Source organism: Phoca vitulina, unplaced genomic scaffold (assembly GCF_004348235.1).
Source record: "Phoca vitulina isolate PV1807 unplaced genomic scaffold, GSC_HSeal_1.0 scaffold3, whole genome shotgun sequence".
NCBI classification, from domain to species: Eukaryota; Metazoa; Chordata; class Mammalia; order Carnivora; family Phocidae; genus Phoca; species Phoca vitulina.
In genome coordinates this window covers 71,472,420-71,490,472 of record NW_022589706.1, presented here as the reverse complement: position 1 = coordinate 71,490,472, position 18,053 = coordinate 71,472,420, and the positions used below count along the sequence as shown (strand labels likewise).

Genomic DNA, 18,053 nt, shown 5'->3' with positions numbered 1-18,053 from the left:
GATAAGTTGTTTGAAAAAAGAAAGAAGAGGATTAAAAAAAAAAAAAGAAAGAAAGAAAAAAGGGAGAGAATGTGATCAGGCAGGGGAGTAGAAAAAAACCATACACTAGAGATTTAGAGTATATTTTGATCTGTTAGAAGAAACTATCTCAAGATTTTAAAGAGAGAACAACTTATATATATATGCCAAAAATACGGGTAACTACTATGAAGGGATAGAATATGACTTTAAAAATGAAAAATAAAAATGTTTTTTTTTAAAAAAGGGATTGATAAGATGTTGGTTGAAAAAGGGAAAAAGAAAAATTCAAAAAAAAAGAAAAAAGGAAAAAAGAAAAAAAGACAGTTAAAAAAAATAATTAACTTTGAAAGACTAAAGAATCATGGTAAAAAAAGCCATGAATTCTATGTGCAGTATTCCCCTAGCGCTGGAGTTCTGCCGTTCTCACTGATCGGTAAACTTGGTCTTGGCTGGCTGTTCTCGCTGATCTTCTGGGGGAGGGGCCTGTTGCCGTGGTTCCCAAATGTCTTTGCCGGAGGCAAAATTGCCCCGCCCTTGCCGGTCCGGGCTGAGTAATCTGCTCGGGTTTGCTCTCCGGAGATTTTGTTCCCTGCAAGCTTTCCGTACAGCTTTGGAGGCGGAGAGTGAAAATGGCGGCCTTCCAGTCTCCGCCCCGGCGGAGCCGAGAACTCGGGGTCCCGCTCCTCAGCGAGCCCCCAGAGAAAAGCAGTCAGTCACTCCCGTCTCCCCGGTCTCTGGCCTCACTCCGCGCTCACCCGGCCTGTGACCGCGTGCTTCTATCTCTGGCACCCGACCCCGGGTGGAGTCTCCAAACCCAGCAGATCCCCGCGGTGCGCTCCCGCACCTCTCCTCCCGGGGGAAGAAGGTGAGTCTCCCCGGATCTGCCGCTTGTTGGGTCCCTGCTGGAGGAGCAGTGGCCCGACTGTGCCGCGGATCACGGTTTATAGCAACCCTGAGCTGAGAGCCCGCGCCTGGGCTCCGTCTCTGCAGCTGGCTTCCCCGCTCCGATACCTGGGAGCTCTGCCGCACTCAGGCACCCCCGGTCTTTCTGTGACCCCGAGGGTCCTGAGACCACACTGTCCCGCGAGGGTTCCACCCCCCACTTCGCCACCAGAGTGACGTCCCTCAGCGGAGCAGACTTCTAAAAGTTCCGATTTTGTGCTCCGCGGCTCTATCACTTGCTAGAAGCGGCCGACGGAGGCCCCTCCCCCGCCGTCTATCCTCCCGAATATCGCCTCGGATTCACTTCTCTGCACGTCCTACCTTCCAGAAAGTGGTCGCTTTTCTGTTCAGAGAGTTGTTGCTCTCCTTTTCTTCGATCTCCTGTTGAGTTTGTAGGTGTTCAGAATGGTTTGATCCCTATCCAGCTGAATTCCTGAGAGGAGACGAAATCCAGGTCTCCTACTCCTCCGCCATCTTGCTCCGCCCCCCTCTTGAACTATATTTTAAAGATCATCTATCTGCATGAGAATCACTTGGGGGTATTTATTAAAAAGGTAGATTCCTGGGCCCCTATCACATATACCAAATCACCTTTGTCAAGGGGGCCCAGAACTTGTAAATAGATAAACACTTCAAGGGATTCTTAGATGTGTCCTATCTTGAGAACTATTTTTCTACAAGTTTTCCTGTGTTCTCTTCAGCTACTTTATATTTCTGAGAACATGTATTGTAATTTCTGTCACCACAAATCAATAATCCCCAGATACCTATTATTCATTCCTACTCTAGATTCAAAGTCTAGATCAAATGCCACCGCCTCTAGGAATTCTTCCCTCTCTAGGACCACCATTTGTCTTTCAGCAAGGAGGTGAAAGCGGTGTCTTCAGGTTGGAGAAGTTCAAAATTGCATTCATTATAGTGCCTACATTTACCTAAGGGTCATTGACCACCAGGAACTGTCAACTCCTTCACAATTTTACAGTATCTGAATTAGTTATCTATTGTTGCATAATAAATCCCCCCAAACTTAGTGGTTTATACAACAGACATTCATTATGTCACGGTCAGTGGGTAAGAGATTCTGATGCTGCTTAGCTGGGTGGTTCTGCTCAAGGTCTCTCATGAGGTTTTAGTCAAGATATCAGCTCAGGCTGTAATCTGAAGGCCTGACTGGGATTGGAAGATTCACTTCCCAGATGGCTCATTGACATGGCTGGAAAGTTAGCATCGGCTGTTGACAGGGGGTCTATTTCTCGCCATGTGGATTTCTCCGTAGGGCTGTTTGAGTGTCCTCTGACACATGATCAACTTGCTTATGCCAGAGGAAGTGACTCAAGGGAGAGAGAAGCAAGCTGCACTATGTTTTAGATCTACATGCCAAAAGCACACTGTGTCATTTCTACCATATTCTAGTTATTAGAGGTGAGTTACTAAGTCAAGACTTAATGAGAGAACAATTAAGCTCCTAATGGAAGGGAAAAGAATCAAAGAATTTGTGAACTTGTGTTAAAACCACCACATACCTTTGTTTCATGTTAATTTCTTTGTTTCCTTTTGCAAAATTTAATTCTTTATTGAACTCAGAGTGCAGAGATATTTTGGTAAAGCGAGAAAAATGCAGCAGAATGCTCTGGAAGTTGCATGTGAAGGTTAGAGTAAGTGAACTAATTTAGCAAATTACAAGTGAAGAGAAATTTCAGACTTTCTGTTTCTGTAGCAATTTCAAATGGCATGTGTTTAAAGATTGTGTCTGTGACCACTTATAATGTGACAATGTTGACCATTGTCAACCATTTAGACTTTCCACAGAAACCATATTATGATGGGTAATTTGCCTTGTATTTCATTTTCTCACGTTTTTGTGAGATCTCTTTTTATTTTAGTCATATTTGTGGATTTGTTTTTAATTTATGTAAGTATATCCTGACCATTGCTTTATAATGACTATTGGGATGGTTAGGGACAGTGGTATGCTGGTAAATGTGTAACAACTGAAAAAAATGCATGCATGTATTGTATACCTACAGAAGTTTATTGTAAAATTTACTAATATAAAGAATGTGTAACACACAGTTAATAAATAATAGTAAAATATTCAATATTCTTTATTGTAAATATAGCTGCCGATGCTCTCATAGAATGCTTTCATTAATTTTTGCCTTTTTTGTATCCATAACTAACTAATGGCTGCATTTGATGAAAAACTAGAGTGCCCACTTGAATGTGGATTAATGTTTTTCAATTACTGTTAATGAATAAGATGAAAGTGAAACAATAATGAGGATGTATGTCGGAAACGCTCGAGAGTTAATGATGAACAACTTCTTTGTTGAATATAATAATAATAATTTCCCAATATTGTAAGAGTATGTGCCCTTTTTTTTGATATTATTCATAATGTAATGGCTACAGACACTGACAAAATTTTAAGTTTAATCTTCATTATTAACATTTCACTATCACTTTCTTAAGTTTAGACAATCAATACAACAATAAAGCAAGCCTTGATTTGGGCATTTACAGATTTCTGTTGGTGTAAATACTCCAGTTCCTAGGTCAAATGGACATTTTCCTTAGCCATATCTTAATCGATTTCCTCTTCAACTTTCAACACAGTCAAAAACATTTTTTTCCAAACTTTCTTTTCTCTTGATTTGGGGGTGGCATATTCTTCTCCTTTGTTTCTCCCTACTTCTCAGGTTGTTCTTTCTTAACTTCTTTTGAGGAGGTTTCCTTCCCTGATTGGCTTGCTACTATGCTCTCATTTCCTCTTACTTTCCCTATACCATCTATATGCCAATCAATGGTAAAGTCTTCTCTAAAGTCCGGTTCTTTCTCGATGATTTTCACTGCTCTTAAAGTAAGCACAAACATCAACAACCAACACTAATTTGGGGGATCGGAGAATGTTTCCCAAGGAAGTAAGACCTGAAAGTTGAATAGGAGGCAGCTAAGGAAGGAGAATGGACACACAGCTATTATAACAGCAACAGCAAAAAGGATCCTTGAAGAGAGACTGCAAAGTCCCGCTCTCTCTGGTCCCTCCCTGTCTCTTCTGCTTCACGTATCCCTGTCCCTTGCGGTGCTCTAGCCACACAGGTTTTTTCTTTGCTCATAGGTGTCAAACATTTTCCCGTGTCTGCCTTCGCACACGTTGTCTGCTATGCTCTTCCTTTCCTGGCGCCTCTTTGTCTGGCTACTTCCTGTTCCACTTTCAGCTCCTACTTTCTCAGGGAAGCATTTCCTGACCCCCCAGAATTCCCCGTTTTACACTTTAATGGTACATTATATTTGTTCACTTTAGTATTGAAAATCATTATCAGAGGGCACCTGGGTGGCTCAGTTGGTTGGGATCTGCCTTTGGCTCAGGTCATGATCCCAGGGTCCTGGGATCAAGTCCTGAGTCCGGCTCCCTGCTCAGTAGCGAGTCTGCTTCTCTCTCTGCCCCTCCCCCTGCCCACCTCCCCAGCTCGTGCTCTCTCTCTCTCATAAATAAATAAAATCTTAAAAAAAAAAAAGAAAATCATTATCGGATGATTATTTGTGTGATTATTTATTTTATGTTTATCTCTCCTCTATCACCCTCCGCTCCTGCGGGTGAGGCTATTCTGCTCAAGGACCCATTGTGCAAGCATTGGGGCAGCTGAGGAGGGAAGCTGGCTGATTTCCAGTGGATGAGTCATTTTCACCACCTGGTTTTTCAGTGTTTCCTCTGTGGTAGATGGCCTGTGGTGGGCTTTGGGATGGGAGATAAAGATCTGGACACTTTGTGTTCACTCCTACTGGTCCACCTACATGATTCTTCCTCATATCCCCTTATCTCCACTCTTCCAATCTTACTCCCTACAGGCCCCTGATTAACCAGACATTGCCCAGGAATCAAGGTGTATCCTTGCCATACACCATTTCTTTCTTCATAGAAAGCTGGTGGCCAAGTGAATCGCACAGGATTTCCTCTCCACACTGTCTTTCAGAGCCTTCTCCGAGATCGGCTGTAGTGCAACAGTGGCCTATTGTCGGTTTGCAAATGTATCAAATCACCTCACCCATGAATCAGGCCTTAGTTTTTCCTTCTGTTAGCCATTCCTTCTCTGTTAGCTCACTAAAGGTGAGGCATTGGTGTAGCTAAGTAATATAAGGGCCTGGGACACATGTTTGTATAAATTACTTAGACTCTTTGGGCCTGATTGGGTCTGATCCAGAATGTCCCATCTCCGAAACATGATGGATTGCTATTGTGACTCCTCTCCCTCCCACCCCACTTGTGACTTGATGTGATATCCAGATTAAGTGGAGCAGCTCCAGTTGTAGAGTCTCTTACTATCTCTTGGTTGAGAGTCTAGTCTCTACTAAGGTCCAGTAACATGCCAGGATCTGCTTTGATGGCGAATAGTTCTCCGCCACAGATGGCAGGGCCTTGTGTCAAGGCTTAGGGGTCTGTGCTAGGACTCTTCTACTTGGGCTTGCAAAAGACTCTAAATGGCAACCTTGTGTTCCACAAATACCTCTAGCACCATGGGATCTGCTGAATCATATGATCTAAGGGACAAGGATGCTCATTCCACAGCTTGAATCTGCTACAAAGCCCCACTCAAAACTAGCTGCTGCATGAGTCAACTGGTAAGTCAGAGCTGTGTTCCTAAATACGGCACATGCTTTCTCCAAAATCCAAAGAGGACTATCAGGCATTATGGTTTTCCTAGTGGCAAAAGGTGCAAGGAGTAATATAATTCTAAAATCATCACTAGTTTAGTAGGAGCTTAGATATTTGTAGGGTTTATCTCCCACCCCCTGGGCCACATATGCCTCACAAAGGCATTTTTTACAAAGCACTTTCCGCTTTTCAGGTCCAACTAAAATGATGTCATCAGTAGAAGGATCACTATGATGTCCTGCAAAAGGTCCAAATAATCAAGTTCCTTTATCACTCGAATATTAACATCCTTGGTTAAGATCTTGAATGCACCATTGTTCATTTCAAGTGAACGTAAACTGCTTCTAACCATCCTTCCTGGTAAATTCAGCAGATCAATAGCCACGTAGTAAGTGCAGCAGCAGACCAGCAGCTGAGATCAGAACTACCACTTGGTTAGGACCACAGTCGTTTACTCCCATCTGCCACAATCCATCTGGTTTTTGCAGGAGTCAGACTGATAGATGGAGACAACTCCTCCTGCATCCTTTAGCATGATACTAAATGTCTGTAGTTCCATTCAGGATGTGGCATTTTTCTGATTTCCTCTCTTGGAGGGGGTGCATTTTCAGAGACTTTCCCTTGGCTTCTTCTGCCACTATGGGTTTGAATCCAAGGTTTAGAGAGCAAATGTGAGCTTTCGGACAGCTGTTAATCATATTCATCTAACCTATGCGCTTAGGGACTGGAGAAATGACCACAGCATTTGCACCCACTGGGCTCCCATTGGACGGAGTTAGGAAGGATTCTATGTATCATCTGGACTTCATATATTGTCACTGTAACAAACATCTGTGATAGCATTTTGGTTCTCCTGGTCTCAGTGTCAGCTCACAACCTGTATCCAACAGAACCTTTAATATTCTGTGTGTTTTTCTTTCCCAGGTATAACTAGTTTGGGTCCATTTGCAAAAGGATTGGAGGAGTCCTCCGGGGCATCTAATACCCCTTTCCATTGAATGGCTCAAACTTGCTCAAGTGTAGAAACTAGGAAAAGATTAGTAAAATGTTGTTTTGATGTCTGATACCAATCGTTGACCTACCTACTTTGGTCTTCTCTATTTATGTAGATCAAACAATACCCTTGCTGGCTATCTGTATTCATTTCCTATTGCTATTATAACAAATGTTTTGGTCAGGGTATCCATGGAAACAGAATGGATAGGAGATTCTATATATACATTTATGTACTTTAAGGAATTGGTTCATGAGAGTGTGGGGGCCGACAAGTCTGAGCGCTGAGAGCAGGCTAGCAGCCTGGTAACTCAGGCAGGAGTTAACGCTGCAGGCTTCAGGCAGAATGGCTTCTTCTATGGGAAGCCTCAATTTCTGCTCTTCAGGCCTCCAACTAATTGATTGAGGCCTACCTACATTATTGAGGGTAATCTCTTTTACTTAAAGTATTGTAAACTGTATTAACCACATCTACAAATACCTTCACACCTAGATTCGGGTGTGATTGAGTAACCGGGTACTAAAGCCTAGCCAAGTTGATCCAAAAAACTAATCATCACAACAAATGACTACAAACTCAGTGGCTTTAAACCACACATGTGTATACCTCAGGGTTGTAGGGTTAAAGGTTTGGAATCTGTTTCACAGGGCCCAAATCAGGGGGTCAGTAAGGCCATGCTCTTTCTTAAACCTCTAAGGGAGAATGTGTTCCCTTGCTTTTTCCAGCTTCTAGAGGCTGCCTGCACATCTTGGCTCACAGCTCTTTTCTCCCTCTTTGAAGCCAGCAGCATAGCATCTTTAAATCTCTCCGACTTCTGTTTCTGTTGTCACATGCCCATCTCTGACTCCACCTCCTGCCTCCTTTACCTTACGGAGAATCTTGTGATTATACTGGGCACACCCGGATCGTCCAGGATAATTGCCGCATCTCAAGATTCTTAATCACATTGCAAGTCTCTTTTGCCATGTAAGGTAACACATTCACAAGTTCCAGGGGATTAGGATGTGGACATCTTTGGCGGAGGGGTTATTTAGGCTACCATATTACCCATTTACTTGTGCCCCAGGAAACACTGTGGTCTGTTGGCTATTGCCACAGATCCCTGTCTGGGTCCCTGATTTCCATTCTGGCTTTGCTTTCTGATATAGTAATTACATCCACCTTACCTTTGACATTTAAGTGATACCACCTGGCCCCTGGAATAGTAATTCCAGAATCCTATCATTCCATTCACATGGATGAATCCTATCATTCCATTCCACGGCAGCTTTCCCAACTATACACCTGACTTAAAAAGGAGTCACTGAATTTTCTCAGTCATGCCAGTGTCCTCACATTAGCACTTTCCTTTTTGATTTGGTGAAGAGGTTTTTTTTGGGGCTCTGCTGGGAAACATAGCCAATGGCTTCTCTAGTCTTAAACATTAAATCCATTCAAGCATATACTCCTCTAAAACTGATAAAGCTGTTTTCTGGCATTTCCACCTCATTTGCTATGGGTCCGTGCTTCTCTCAAGTTTAAGAAACCCATCCCAGGATAATATTTGGACTTCTAGAACGTTAAATCCTAAGTTATGGAAGTTCCCCTACGTATTGTAGTACTTTTGGTGAATAATTCCTTTGTATCCAAAAAAGAACAGTACTTGCCCAAGTGGGCCATGCTGAAACTTGACCCTACCTATATGCCTATAAACTATGAGAACGGTGGGCTAAATCTTGGATGAAGGCAAGTATTCTCTTGTTGAGGCATCGTAGCGTAGTACATTTGCCAGGGCTATGTAGGAAGCCTTCTCTGCAATTCTGCTCTGCTCACTATCAGGCCTGGTTTTCAGCCTGTACTGCCCTCTGGCTGCAGTGAAGGTGGGTGTCATAGACGTTTTCTGGATTTTATGTTGTGTCCTGAGTTGGTGGTTGGCTGACTTGAGCCACCATTTTCTTTCAGGGGTACATCTATGGTTCTCCACAACGCCCTACCATATCTGCAGTCTTTCATGACAACCACTGCTGCCATATCTCTCAAATGGTAGAGATAGAGCATAAACCTAATTTATCCCCTTTCTTCTGCGTGCCGTCCCAGTTCAGGATGGAAGAGACTCTTAGTAATACTGACCCTACAGCATGGCAGGGGTTATCACAACCCACTTATCTTTGTTACGGTCTGGCCGGTGGGTGATCCAATTCCAGAAATCCATCTCAGGTTACACTTCCTACACCATCTCCAGTAGGAATGATTTTAGTTTAGGTTCTCCCAGAAGCAGATTTTTAGACAAGGATTCGGGATGTGGTAGAATGAGTATTTGCTTTTCAATTATTTGTTAAATTGTGCCTAACTATAGGTGTACATTTCGTGCATTTGATGGTGTACATGTTATATTTCTCAATTATTTTTTAAAATCTCTCCTTGCACTACATGAAAAGAAAATTACAGATGGATTAAAAGTTAAATATAAAAACATGAAATTATAGACACCTGTGAAGATAACAAAAGTGTCTTACTGATATCAGGCCAAGTAAGGGCTTTCTATGCATAAAAATCACTGAAAGATGTAATAATTCAACAATTAATTAAATAATTTAAAATTAATAATACTTTTTAATAATTAAAGTTTCACAAACTGTAGTACATAAAAATTAAAAGAACCCTTTCCATGTACAAAAATCATAAGAGTTTAAAGTAAATGACAAACTGGAAAAATATTTGCAACAAATTTTACACACGGTAAGTTAACAGACATAATATAAAGAGGAACGATTAAAATTGATAAGAAAATGACTAGTTCCTGAAAGAAAAACAGCCAAAAGATAAGAGCAGGTAATTCATGAAGGAGCAGTAGAAATGGTCCACAAAGATGAAAAACATATTCAACCCGGAAATGCAAATTAAAACAATAAGAAAGTTCCAGTTAATTATTTCAGATTAAACACACAGATGCCCTCCTCAAACATCATTAATACGACAAAAAAAAGGTCACAAAAGGCATAAACCCACAGAACAAAGAGAATGGCTGAGGAGACCATAACAAATGAAAGATGTTGACAAATTTTTACAAAATGGAAGCAGACGGACAAGTGATCACTGACTTAGTGGAACTGAGAAAGCCTGCACCTTAGTCTTCAGGGGAAGCCAAGGTCCCCGCCTGGGGAATCTCTGAAGGCTGGGGTGAGGGAAGGGTCCACGAGCGGGCAGGGGGAGAGACTGCAACCTAACGTTGCTATTGGTGTGCATGCTGGATTTCTAGGGCTCCCTGATTTCCTCTTTACATTCTAAATTGAACCCTTGTCCCTTGTAGAGTAGTAAATACTAACGACCCCTTCACTTACTGTCATGGAAGCTTCCAAAATATTTTCATCTGTACTACTGCTAATGGGGACAGTTTTGGGATCTGTTTTAAAGCCGGAATTTCCGCATGCACACGGGAGAGGATGCAGTGAGGGTACTCTTGGCACCACTGGAATGTATAGCTCAGAATGCCTCTTGACGTGGAAGCTTCGGAGTAATGGGTTCTGATAACCAATTCAATTTAGGATAACCTAATGACAGTTCTCTAGGATCTTTTGTGGGGGGATCAAAAAACCTTCCTGAATTTATTCAATGTGTATATATTGAGTACTCTCTGTGTACAACACAACACAAAATTTAAGATATGGCTCTTGGAAAAACCTGTAACAGCTTCTGAATCTCTTAGGCTGCAGACTGAGTTCCTTCGTGTGGCCTCAAAAACTGCCTCGTTTGGTAAATACCGACCTTTATAACTCAACTCTTACCTTCGTTTCTGGGACTCCCCTCCCTTGGAACTGCTGCCGGTTCTCTCAGCCATCGGCATTTCAGTTCTCAGATGAGCTTTCTCCCACTGAAGAACCACTGCTGGTCCCTTGGCCTAAAATGTCCTCTACCCCCTACCTCTACTCCCCCAACGTCTACTCATTGTTCTTCCTTTAGCTTGAGATTTTTATTTCTTCCAGTAAGCCTTCCAAACTAGGTCAGGGTTCTTTGTCATACGTTCTTAAGGTATCTTGTTCCTTTCCTGAGGGAATTAATCTCGGTTGGCAATTACACATTCATTGGTATGATTATTTATTTAGTATCATTCTCTGACCCCAGAGTGTGAACTCCATAATTTTGCCCACTACGTTAGGTACATTGCTTAACCCAGTGTCTGGAACGTGAATGGTTCTCAATCAACACAAATTAAAAGAAAGAATACTTAAGAGCTGTTTAACTTTGTTTTATTAGTTCCTCCAAAGAATGGTTTAGTTACTGCCACATTTTGTAACTAGTGAAAAAGTAATACTCTCTGTGTAGATTTTCAGCTCTCAGAAATTTAATTTTGTTTGTGGCTAAGTGGAAGATGGGAAATTTGGGATTATATTTACACTAGGGGTTGCTGTAATAGAAGGTATTATGTTTTCCTGATGTCCTTTATACCTGTTCAGTTTAAAATAGATTTTATTAAGTAAAGAATTGGTGCTTATTTGGCTGAGTCATTCTAGAGTATTGCCGGCAATTATCATATATTACCAGGTACTCTCTTAACTGTGAAAGTTCTTAATAAATTCTGGACTTTATAAAGGCCGTGAAAAGACTCAATATAGAAGAATTGAACTCACACAAAAGATGAGAACGAATCGCAATCGACGAGGCAGTCAGGTTAAGCATAAGCTGGATACACAGCATTTTGGAAAGGACACAACTTTGCTCCAGTCTCTCCTGTTAGGGAGTTTGTGGATCTCTGTCTCCTGGGACCATTCAGATTACCTTCTCTATTCTTAGCCCAAGGGCTGTACTCCACTGATTTCCTTTATTTCCACACTCATCCGTGATTTACCAGGTTCAGTAAGAACATTCACTTAAACAAAATCAGTTCCTAGTTGCCAACAGTAGAGAGTTCTTCGTCTCTTTGGAAGTGTGCTGGGTTCAGTCTTTAATTACAGAATCTTCCCCATTCTTCCCACTGTTGTGTCTACTGGCTCGATTCCATGAGCTGCTGCAACTTCTAATGTGAGTTCTCTGAAAAGCCTGGCACTCTTGCCAGCCATGGGGAGTGACGGATCTCTGCATCCAGCTACCTCTTTCTGCAAAATGCTGCCTGCATTATTTTTTCCTATCCTGTCTGTCTGTCTGTCTTTCACTCGGCAGTCTCTGTGTCCTGATGTGGCCGTGGGAGACATTTGAGAGAGAGGTACAATTTGCAGATTCAGGTTAAGCTACGTGTCACTCTCAGACAGCCCTCTGCCTGCCCTTGCCTAGAGTTTCACTGTAATTGTTTCTGGCTCACGTACATGTGATCTATGTTAGATAGTACAGCCTTGGCCGTGCAAGGGCAGGCAAACTATTGATGGAAGGAATGCATTTTTATCACCAATTTTTACTTGGAAGGAATTGGAATTCCACCAAGGAAGTTGTTTATTGAGAGTCATTATTTATTTTTATTGATAAGATCATCTATCAAAGATTTGTGAAAAAATTAAAAATCTCTGAAAAAGAAAATTATATCAACCAAGACAGCAAAAGGTATGTCTGTGGGTAAGGAAAGCATTCTATTTTGGGCTGGCTCTGTAAGTGACATCAGTGATACTGAGGATTTTACTTCTAAAAAACCAGGGCTATAATACTGGGACTCACGGGAAAAACTGCTGTAAGACAGACAACGTGTGGCGGAGGGGACTTCTTCTCTTGCCTGGCTGTATTCGTCCTGATACTTACTTCAACATCTTAATCTGCTTCCCAATTTGGATCTGTCTATTCTTCTTTCTCAACTACCATGACCTGGAGATCATCTTATTTCATATGCTTGGTCTGTCATTTCAGCAACAGCTTTTCTTCTTGGCTTGGGCCTCTCGTTGCTGGGTCCTTTGGCTCAGTGCCTCTGACCTTGGGTGGCTGGTGCTCTGAGTCTCTCTGGCTCCCTTCCCACAACAAGTAGTGAGTGTAAACTATAAGACACTTTTAATTTAAAAAAAAAGTAAAAGTATTGAAAATGAAAATTTAATATTATAGCCTTAAGAAAAGATTTGGGAATTTCTTAGCTCATTGAGTTGGTATATTAGATCAGCTGTTCTGACATACAGCAAAGAGGAAATTGTGAATTATTTTTCCATTACATTTAAACATATTTTGAAAACTGATATGAACATTGAATCAACATTTTCCCTATAATCCTCTTTCCTTGCTCCAGGAAACTGAAGAATGGATTATAGTTGAAATTTTATATTTTAGCCTTAAGATCTTACTGCAGAGTTTGTGGGATGCCAATCCTGTTTGATCTTTGGGTACATAATCCTCATTCTCCTAACTCAGGAGATCTATTACAGAAACTTCATGCTATTCCTGGAGGCACATGCTAATATGCTCTTAGTTTTGGAGAAGGTGGTATATTTGAAGTAGAAGGCAAAAATCAATTTTTTTTTCTTAAAGGATTTCTGGGTATCACTGACTCCATAGGAACTCTAAACTCCTACCCCGGACTGAAATACAGTCAGCATTCCATCCGGGCATAGACTGTTCCAGTGAGACTGAACTCAAATTAGATCAGCCAATCCATAATCCATTTTGACTCACCAGAAATGGGAGGTCAAGTTCGGGCTTGGCTTATGGGGGTAGCACAGGAAACATGGGTGGGATTCCTCAATGGGTGTGTGTGTGTGTGTGTGTGTGTGTGTGTGTGTGTGTGTGTGTGTAAGAGGAACATATAAGACTTGCAAGTCCCTGAGTACATCTCAGCACACGTCTGTTGGACAGACAGGGAACAGACAAGTCAAAGTCAGAAAGGCAAGAGCCAAGTTGGCTTGAGGGAAAAACTGTGCTTAAAGGAGATATGTGTCACCAAATCTTTGCTTTAAATAAATGCCTAGGAGTTTCTTTTGCCAGCCCAACTAGAGTAGGTCAGGCAGGAAGGATGGCTTGTATTTTGTTTAACTGAGTCAGTGTCTCCTTTTACCAAGTCTTCTCACTCTCCCTTGGGAGGCATGGTCCCCACTGGAGTGGCTGGTGATTCCTTTGGCAGCTAGAGCCCAGGTGATTCCCTGAATTATTGTTGTCTGCTTAGTTCGCTGGGGCCAAAAGTAGGTTCTCTACAATGGGTTCTGGGGGAAAACCTTCCATCAAGAGGGCTGACCGGTGTCTGGGTCCAGTGAAGTGTTAATGGTGGAACGTCTATATGGCAATACGGCCCTGGCTTTGGTCCTGTGGCTTCTATACTTGTCATCTTGTGAGGTGTCAGAGTTCCCATACTGAAACCAGATATCCAGGAAGGCATGTACTTCATCTTCTTTGTATCATTCACTTGCATGGGGGGCTGGTGTCATAGTACATCCTTCTGGTAAGTTATAGTATTGTATTTGGTAGGGAGAAGGAAGAACCCATGAGAAATGGGGTGATCAAAAATAACAAAGTTTACAAAGTGCTTTCATATACATTTTCACTTGGTTCTCACAACAACCCTGTGAGGTAGGTCTAGTATATAATGTTTTTATTCTTATTTTGCAAAGAAAGACACCAAAGACCGAAGAGTTTAAGTGATTTGCCCACAGTCATAATAAGTGCCAGGACCCAAACTTGAAGCCAAATTTTCTAACTTTACAGCCTGATTCCACCTATGAGCAGCTACAATCTTACGGCTACCAGTTTGATGACGTGATGGGAAGGCGCTTAGTAAGTGAGCATCTAACTTGTTTAAAAGTCAGATGGTTTAGAAATAATACATTAGTAAGCAGAATCCATAGGATCACCACTTGCAGGGGGTCCCTTGGGGACTGCTGCTTGTTGGCTTGAATCTTGTGGGTTGCTTTGGCATATTAGAAGATCATCTGTGAGTCAGCCTGGGCAACTAGGAGCTCCTTGGGTGGTCAAAGAACAGACATGAAGGAATTCTCATGGCCATCATTACAACGCTCTAGCCCTCATCATGCTGTTTAATTGTCTGACATCCCCACTGGAATGCACACTTCTTAGGGCAAGCACTATGCCTCATCCATCATTATAGTCTCAGAATTTAATACAGTGCTGGGCACATGATAGGTTCTCAGTAAAAACTGGTCAAATTCAAGAGGGTTGGGGATGTTCTATGGGGTGCTTCCACAGTTTACTTGTAAGAGATTGATTTGCATGGAAGAGGTATTATAGATGAATATGGATATGTTCATCTGGGTATGGGGAATACTCAGTTATTTTGGTGCTGGGTAGTATACACAGGCACTGCTATTCCAGAGTGTAATCTCATGATCCAAGGTCTTTATCTACAATGACAAATTTACTAGATGTGGATTCAAATGGGAGGCTCTATATTAGCCAGGGATCCATGCAGAATGCAGATATTTGATGGCCACTGGGGGTGAAGGCAATGTCCCTCGGCGTAGAGACAAGTGGATCACTTGGGCAAATGTGAAGATAATGTTTTAGTAATATGGAGAGAGCTCTGTGATGAAATTCTCCAAAGATGATTCATCACAATCACCAGTATTTCAATAGGGTTGGAAGAGGCCTGTGTCTTTTTCTGCTTCAATTCTGCCAAGGCACATTCTCCTTGGTCCTCCACGTCTTCCTGAACACTTGGCCATCAGAAGTCCCAAGGCCCACAGTTGAGACTGTGGTGTATCTTAAAACAGGTAGAAGCTGGAGGACAAAGCTGCTATGGTACAGACTTGGACCTCAGTGTGAGTGCTCCTGACCAGGACACATAGGCAAGAAGTCCACTGCATAGAAGCATCCCTCCAAAGCTAATGGGCTGGCTTGGGCAAGACCCATCACCTTTGGTTGAAAATGGCAGTCCCGTTGTTGCTCTTCTCTAAGTGGAATACAACAAAGATTTTTCGGTGGCACAACCCGGTGAGTTTGACTTCCTTGAACTGAATAAGAATTTTTAACTTAGGATATAGTACATCAGCTCACCAGTTTTGGGTATTCAGGATGTTTTGGGTCCTGAAATCAGTAGGTGGGAAAGAGATCAGCAGCTGTGGTGCTGGTAGAGGTTACGGATCATCCAGAGGACCTCCCAGTTGTGACGATTGGTGCAGGCCGTGACTGGATGCCTGGCTTCTCCAGGTATTGGTGCCAAGTTTCAAACATGGCCTTAATGGCCAGGCATTCCTTCTTTCAGATGTTGTAGTTTCATTCTGCAGGGATGAAGCCTGTGGGAAAATAAAGCATAAGGTCACATCAAGGCTGATTTCAGACAAGACTTGGCTTTCCATGGTTCTACCACTACTTACAAGGCATTGGCTCCACTTTAAAGGTCCATTGTAAACAAAGGGGAGCATGAGCACAGCCCTTACAAACCTCCCATGTTGGGCTTCATGGGTTTTCTGGACTCCAGGCAACCATCAGAAAGCAGGGCCTTACTGACTTCTGGTTCACTAGAACCTGTTTAGGGGAGGGCCTTGGAGTTCAGCCAGGTCTGGATTAGGATACATTGGTAGGTTACACTGGATAAGGCCTTGGATATCTTCACCAGAGGACAAAGTCAGTATCACCCTCACACGGAGTCCAAGTTGGTATGGATATACGATTACATGTAATATCCTGCAACCTGTTTCCTTAGATCTGGACTTGTAGTTATCAGTTTCAGACCACACAGAAGCTGTTACAACTAATGATGATAGTTATATAAGTCATACTAAAGTTGGGAATCACTAATTGGATTTGATATTGTCAAATACATTTGAACCTACCTATTTAAATATGCGTTCTTTCTTTTAAAAAATTGAAGTATAGTTGACACACAATGTTATATTAGTATAAGTGTACAACATGGTGATTCAACAAGTTTATACATCACACGATGCTCACCTCAAGCGTAGCTGTCATCTGTCACCATACAGCACTGTTACAATACCACGGACTATATTCCCTATGCCGTACCTTTCATTTTCATGACTTATTCATTCTCTAATGGAAGTCTGTACCTCCCACTCCCCTTCACCCATTTTGCCCAGCCCTTCACACTCCCTCCCCTCTGGCAACCATCAGTTTCTTCTCTGTCTTTATAGGTCTGGTCCTGTTTTTTGTTTGTTTATTCATTTGTTTTGTTTTTAGACGCCACATATGAGCAAAATCGTATAGTATTTGTCTTTCTCTGTCTGACTTATTTCACTTAGTATGATACCCTCAAGGTCCAAGATATTTTTTTCCTATGGCTAATATTCCATTGTATATATATCTATATCATATCTTCTATATCTATTCATCTATCAGTGATTAAATATGTGCTCTTAAATAAGGAACTTCCCTCTTTCTTGAGACCTAAGGTGTGGATCTCATAATTCAGCCATTAAATAAAGAATCATAAACATTTAGATTGATAGCAGGAGCCTTGAATGTAGGCACAAATCATGATTTTGACTTTGGCCAACCTTCTGAAGACATTAGTGTGATTCTTGCCTCTCTGTCCCTGTTAGGAGAACTTGTGCCCAGGTTTTATGTTTATCAAAATCTCTGCTAACGTTATAGAACTTAGAGAAACCTAAGTGTTTCTAATAGTGTTAGTGGATTGATAGCACTTACCAGTTGATTAAATTAAATAACCAGTTATTTAAGTTATGCAAATGGTTTGAGCTAAAAATAGAAATCAGTTCCATAGACTTTACACAACATCAGAATTCCTCAAAGTGAACCCTGTGAACACTAATTCCAAGAAGTGGGTTTTGTCATGAAGTGGATTTGGGAAACACTGCTTAATATTTACTGTTCTTGAAGCCTTAAATTATACAAGCTATAATGCTCTGGGAAGTCTTGCAGTAAACAAACTTATTTAACTATTTTAACTCAGTATTTCCCCAACATTTCAACAAGAGTTAAAGTTCTGAGTAATATTTATTAGCATCATGTAGAACTAGTGCTATGTAGCATAAATTTTAGGAAATTGTGGGCTAGAAAAAAAATGTGAAAAACACGGTCATTTAAAAGATACACATTTTCCCATGAAAAATAAATAAATTAACCAATTACTAGTTATATTTTACTACAGTTATTAAGTTAGATTCTTTGGAAAATAAGTCCAACACCTGAAGATTCCATATAATCAACCACTAAGTTAAATAATACAGACTTACATTAGCTCCAGAGAAAAAGATCAAGTACCAGAACAATGAAGGAAGAAATGATGAGGAAGTAGGACTGGTTTTGTGGGGATGGCTAGAATTCTGGTAGGTTGAGGGCATTTTTAATTAAGGGCAAAAGTACACAAACTTTTAGGGCCCTATGATTCCTAGAAGCGAGAAATAGTGTGGCAAATAATACTTCGTTACATTGTAATCATTTCATTTTCTAAGACATCTTGAGGCCTTCCCACCTAAAGACAAAATGTTACAGTATAGTTTTCTTTTATTTGTCCTATACTTCTTTAGACTTCTTCTTACCTGGTATATTACAATGAGTTGTTTAATTGTCTAGTGTCTGTGATAGTCTCATTGATGGCAGAGAGAATATTTTATTTATTTTTATATTCTT

The 18,053-nt window shown here is 41.4% G+C and overlaps 1 protein-coding gene across 1 annotated transcript in view; it reads right to left on the bottom strand.

The window, feature by feature from the left end:
• Positions 1-12,036: 12,036 nt before the first annotated feature.
• Positions 12,037-18,053, bottom strand: part of GRID2 (glutamate ionotropic receptor delta type subunit 2) — a 1,428,484-nt gene continuing 1,422,467 nt past the window's right edge. The window contains exon 16 of the mRNA XM_032400835.1: positions 12,037-15,736. Within this exon, the coding sequence (XP_032256726.1) occupies positions 15,578-15,736 (159 nt within the window). The 3' untranslated portion in view covers positions 12,037-15,577. The remainder of the gene's footprint in view (positions 15,737-18,053) is intronic.